Source organism: Euwallacea fornicatus, chromosome 9 (genome assembly GCF_040115645.1).
Source record: "Euwallacea fornicatus isolate EFF26 chromosome 9, ASM4011564v1, whole genome shotgun sequence".
Classification (NCBI taxonomy): Eukaryota; Metazoa; Arthropoda; class Insecta; order Coleoptera; family Curculionidae; genus Euwallacea; species Euwallacea fornicatus.
In genome coordinates, this window is record NC_089549.1 from 2394133 (window position 1) to 2400200 (window position 6068).

Here is a 6068-nt window from a genome sequence, read left to right on the forward strand (position 1 = left end):
AAAGATTGAGGACTAGTAATCTTGAGAAAATTGATATTTCTTGACAATATGGCAGTTTTCATAAATTTTTGACGGGATTTCGTTTGGATCATTCAAAGAAGAAACTAATATCTTAGTAACCCTGTATAATGAAAAAAATTGGTATTTGGCTTGGACGTATCGATAAATAAATCACCACACAAAGGTTAAAAAACCAATATATTAATTAATGGGAGCAATGACTATATTCAATTTTAAGTGATCCCTACTAGGACCGACAAGATAAGGCGTCTCATGCACCGGCTGTAACGCCGCTGCCGTATTCAGCTCAGTAAACGGAATCAAATCATCTATGTTCAGAATTTTATGTTGCGGTGTGAAATGGTGTACTCGTTCTACGACCTCCATTACATGCTCCACACCTCCTTGAACTCCATAAATGAGAATAGAAACCCTGACACGCATGTCCGGCTCCGGGTAGTCTCTGCAAGTCAGGGAGAGACGAACTGTTCGGAGAATTTCTTCGGGAACTTCTAGCGTACCTGAAATCGTTCTTGTTTGTGTTGTTTCGCTTCAAAAACCTTCTTTAAAGCCAATTTACCTTGCCACACAATTAGATAACACCGTTTAAAATGTATTCCCTTCGGGTAGAGCTCAACCACCCACTCACTTATGTTATGTGACTGGTGCTCTGCCGCAGATAAGTGGGATGAAAATACGAATGTACTGGTATGATAACTCTGCAAATTCCAGAAGTTTTCTATACTTAAAGATGCAGAGTAGCTATCTGACGTGTAGAGGCGAGGAGTAAATAAATGTTTCTCTTTACTATAGTATGGCAGTAATTGATCAGTGTAACCTATAAAAAAACATTTTTCACAGCAGAATCCTTCTATAAACTCAAATTAAACTATAAAAAAGGTTCAAATAAAATGTGCAAAAATGAAAGAAGTAGTGAAGAGATAAATAAAAAAGTTGTATTTTCAATATAGGACCGCTATAGCGAGAAAAGTAGTAAAAATGATTTTTTTAAATTATATTTCTAGAGCTCTGAGGAGGATTCTCAACAATGTGCTGAAAAGTTTGGATGCCTTATTAAATCACCCTGTACAATCATAAAAAAACAAAATTTTTATGTTATTTTATCTTTGTAACTAACCTGAATGGTATTTCATTCCAATGGCCATTCTATCAACAAAGAATTCTTTATGCTGTTTTATTAGTGGTGATAATAACAGATCTGCTAATTCCCTAGGGGTCATCATTGGAAATCTTATGTGTATCATTACAGACTCCACTAATGTAAGATAGTTCTGTAGTGAACATTCAGTTCTGTCCATTTTCATTCTTTGCAATTCTAGCCATCTAAATGCAAAGTAACATGTCTTCTTTCAGATTTCGGCGTCCTGATTGGAAGAAACGTCGAATTCACTTACCTGACAACACAGTTAAATAGCATAATTTCATTATGAACGACGACATCATTAGAACTAATAATTTTCAGAAAGGTATCACAGTCAAAGTTGTTATAGTCAGAAGTGTTGGCTACAGCCTCAAAATTCCATTTAAAATAGTTTCTACAGTGACTAAAAATTCTTGTGTGTCCACAAATATTGCTGTATTGTAACCAAGAAGACAACTGATTGTGATAAGCAGCATGTGGAACATGGCGGCACATATACATTATACAAATTCGTGTTAAACTCTGAAAGAATGTATAATTCAAACTCAAATTCTCAATGTTTTTGATTAGATAGTTTACTTTACCTTAACTAAATATTTATCAGCTAAAGCTAGTATTGGCATTACATTTGTGTGTGTTATAAGAATTTTTCCGGTATAAAAATATTCTAAAAATGTAAAGAATACATTCTCACAAATTGGTAATTCCTGAAGTTCAATGTGTGACTCTCTCCATTCTGACCAGGCCGAGTTCATCAGCATTGCCTGAAATTTTTAAATGAGTTTTTACCAATATCAGATAGTGAAAACCAAAGGATTCGCAAAAGAACTCTAACTAAATACCTGGAAAACATCACTAGTGGCAGATAGTATAAATCTATGAGCTCCATATTCTTTATTGCCCACTTTTAAATAAACGTCACACATACTTTTCTCTTGCCATAACTTCTTCAAGACTTTTAATATATTTTCTGAATTATCGATCTAGAAATAAAAACAGTCAACAACAAATTAAAAGAAACTAAATGAGAAAGTTATAATTAAAACAATAACAAAAAAGGGCCAGCTTTATTAAACACACAAGACATAGAATTAACAAAAAAGAACATGCATCAACAAGGAAATTTGCCTTTATGTCCAATCACAAGCAAAAAATTTCTATCTGAATCATACAGATTCCATACTAAACATATCAACATCGTAACAGTACAAGTTAGTAAAGCCACACATCCTTGTCACTAGGTCATTTGTGCTATAATTAGTTTCATGGAACTGAAATGGAAGAATTTACACTATATGGCTGAAAGACAATACATATATTCAGAAACACCCTGTTTAAACTATACACAGTAAAGTTCTAAACAATTCTCGAATTTCATGCATCTCTTCACGAATTAGTTAAACAGTAAACACATACGGTAATCTGGCAGTTATCATTATATTCATCATCCGAGGAAGAAGAGCAAGCACTCCGAGGTTCTTGGGCAGGTGTATCATTGATAATATACATGTTGTCTTCTTGGAAAAACATTCTCAACACAGTAGCGTTGTATCGTTGCAGGAACAATGAATAATGGGCAAATCAAGGAACATTCGTTATTGGGAACTCTTGTATCCAAATGGGCAACTATGGAAAATGGAATGGTTCTTCCTATATGCGATATTAGCGTTTCAACACGAATATATGAAAAACCGTTCTAATAGCTATTATTGTACGTAAAATCGAGCTTATTCGCATAAATACAATAAATTTGGTATTTTGCGTTTTTTAAAACTAAATTGAAATTTGAGGTTAGGTTAAAATTAAGGTCGACACAAGATATCTGAGAAAAACAATAGGTGGCTGTACATGCCAGGGATTTTCGGAGAGACAAATCTAGATCCAAATTGAATTGATTCCTATCAGTCAATTTTCAATTAATCTGATTGGCTGGCTATTAGCGGATATCAATCCGATTGGTTGAAAATCAGCTAATCTGGATCATCGCTGGCACACCAAATAACAGAACAAAAGTTTCGTACAAACTGCACGACCTTACGTTTGAAGTCGTGATGGAGTGTGGAGAGACGTTTGATTTCGAACTTCGTTAAATATTAAGTACTTATCGTCTTTGGGAGTTTTTCCAAGACATCCGAAATTTAAACAATTCTTTCAAGTTTAAAGATATGCAACAATAAACTTGAATTTCCAACATGCTACCACATCGTTAGCAAAAAACCAGACACCGATGGATCCTGTAAATAATGGACATACCAAATATCGCGGATTACATGAATATAGCTACCTTAACTGAGAATATCACTATGCACTGATAGACATTTAAACCCGGTTCAGAATAAATATACTTTCAGACCAGATAGTGGTATTGCCGCTACCAGACGCGCGACTCTTCTGAATTGATCCAAACATAAATGATTGCTGATTTGATAATTTTCATAAAAGAACCATCAAAAGCTACAATATTCTTAGAATAGTCCAGAAAATAACTCCTTGAACTTTTGCCATATGTTTAATAACCACCTTGTATATACGATTTTTTTGCTACCAATATCTACATACATACATACATATATAGAAACTTATACAGCTTCTTTTCCGGTTTAATCTAATAAAGTTCTATTTATTGCTGTCTCACCTGATAAGCTTCACCTTTTCTTCCCCGGATCCAAAGAACAGTCTTTATATTCGTTCTTTTGCCGATGAACCCGACAGGTGATGTCCTACGACAGTTGTTCTTATTAAAATTTTTGGGTGGTAACAAAGAAATTGTCACAAGCCAATGTAGAGGACCTGGGAGCGTTATTTTGTATGTTTATTAAGCTTCATTTTATCTTTTTTGTATTGGATTTATTTTTTTTACTTTTATTTCGGCTAATATTTTAATTATGCATGATTTACAGTGTTCTTAGAAGCCTCTGAACCCCAGAACATTGAACTCACTCGGTTACGCTACTCACATTCTCTTTCTAGTCTCTCCTTGATTTTTTTATATACATTTTTGGAGTTAATCCTAGTTTAAGATCAATCTTTCAGTCGGTTATTACAAAAAAAATACTTCACCATAACATCAAGAACATCTTTTGCGTTTTTTTTATTTTAATATAAAAATAAAAAAATTAATAAGCATCAATTTTCGTTCAGATTTAAAGACTTTGATAATCTAATAAAAATTAAAAAAACTTAAAAATCTAGAAAAATGATTGACTATATCGGAGCCTTGTTACCAAGTTAATACACTTTTGCCTAATTTATAAAGGACATAACCTACCAATATTTCCCGATGGCCATTAAGGCCAAGTTGTTTAACCATGGTTTAAATTTGATTCCGTAAATTCTACCCTAATAAACGTTGAAGACCGCATAAAGTTTGTTCTAATTAGTTCTACATCCATGGGGATTTCAGTTTCCACATGAGATCCAGATTCGGTTAAATTGGGAAACTTATAGAAAATTTTATGAAAAACCAGTATCTGTTTCAAGAATTGTTTTATATTAACTCGTTTTTAGAAAAATTGAAGTATGAAATGCTGCAGTTTTGCTTCATAGAGTTAATCACGACATGCCAGTCATCGTTTTTCTGGTTTCCTTACTCATTAGCTGTGAAAATTTATATTTTACTAGAACCAGTCTAGTTTCACTAGTCTAGAAATAATCTGAAAATATTCGGAAATTTTATGTATCAGGACCGGAGTCATCTATGCCACTCCCCACCGCGCTATTTCTGGCGCAATAAAACTCTTATAGTTCCAATACCAAACCAATAGGTCTTACTCAACTGGGAAAACATTTTTTTAATTTTGGCATTTTGTAATGAAAAAACGTTGTACAGAATATTCTAAAATTACATGTAGATATTTTGGGAGGCTATTTCTTAGATAAAATTAAAATAATTTTTAATTTCTTTAATTTCTTTTAGAATGTGTAAAAAGGCGATAGCAAATTTTCAAAAGTATTTTTTGCTGAATTAACAGTGACTAAAACCAAATAAATTATCGTTGAAAGCTTAAAATTATCTGAAAAATCTGTAAATTTAATATGGCGGGAAGTTTAGGCAGCCCTGCTAAACATATTTTCCAATATACAACACTAAAATTGAGTACTTATCCCTCAGGTAAAAAATTACCTTTCAGGTAAAAACATGAAAAAAGTCAATTTCTTCTCGGTTTGAAAATAATTCAGTCTAGTAATGTTGAATAGGCGATTCAATATTCGATATTTTTAGCTACTCGTTGTTTGCGTTTAGGCTATTTAAGACTCAGTCATGTGTTTTGTTTGTTAAATGATGTTTGCTAAAGTACCTTTCTTAAGAAATATCCGAAAGAAATCGCAAAATTCTTCTTTTCAACAAAATGGTAACTTTTTTCTATTCTAAATAAAAATTACTGCAAAAGACGAGACTCCTACATGGATTTATTTGGTAGAATCTTCAAATTAGGCTATTTTTACATACATCAAGCCTCTATCCTTAAAGTCGAAAATATGGCCTATGAAAACGATGATTTCCTGACGAAACTCTCAAATCACGCTTATTTAACTAAAAACCATTAGTGTAATTGCTCGAAAACAGGGGAATCGGGCCCCCTTAATTTTATTGTAGAAAGATCGATTCTCATATGATCGCCACATGATTTTGTAGAACTCTTTTCTACGTTATCATTTTTTCGTTATACCATACGGCTAGTTATACTTAAGACACCCACCTTAAAACCGACACAAAAGAGGGTTCTTAATGGACGGCGGCAATTGAGGATCCTAACGGCCGTTGGCCGTACGAAGCACTCACAGAAATGTGCATACTTCTTAAGTAAATGACCTAAATAACATTTGTTTCGGCCTTAACCATAGAAAGAAATATGCCGAACTCACGAACTGAATCCAACTCTGCTCCTCGCCGCGAAACCCAAAA

At 33.4% G+C, this 6068-nt stretch overlaps 1 protein-coding gene across 2 annotated transcripts; it reads right to left on the bottom strand.

Annotated features, from left to right (window-relative positions):
- Positions 1 to 181: 181 nt before the first annotated feature.
- Tango10 (transport and golgi organization 10) lies at positions 182 to 3557 on the bottom strand. 2 transcript variants are annotated; one of them, XM_066285750.1, is made up of 8 exons: positions 3447 to 3557; positions 2579 to 2788; positions 2005 to 2145; positions 1747 to 1926; positions 1416 to 1684; positions 1139 to 1344; positions 581 to 838; positions 182 to 521 (listed from the first exon to the last, which is right to left on the bottom strand). In XM_066285750.1, the coding sequence occupies exons 2-8, from the start codon at positions 2690 to 2692 to the stop codon at positions 202 to 204; spliced, it is 1488 nt and encodes a 495-aa protein (XP_066141847.1). In that variant the 5' UTR covers positions 2693 to 2788; positions 3447 to 3557; the 3' UTR covers positions 182 to 201. The 2 variants fall into 2 exon arrangements, with proteins under 2 accessions (XP_066141847.1, XP_066141846.1); XM_066285749.1 differs by lacking the exon at positions 3447 to 3557 and having other exon boundaries at positions 2579 to 3002.
- Positions 3558 to 6068: the final 2511 nt, after the last annotated feature.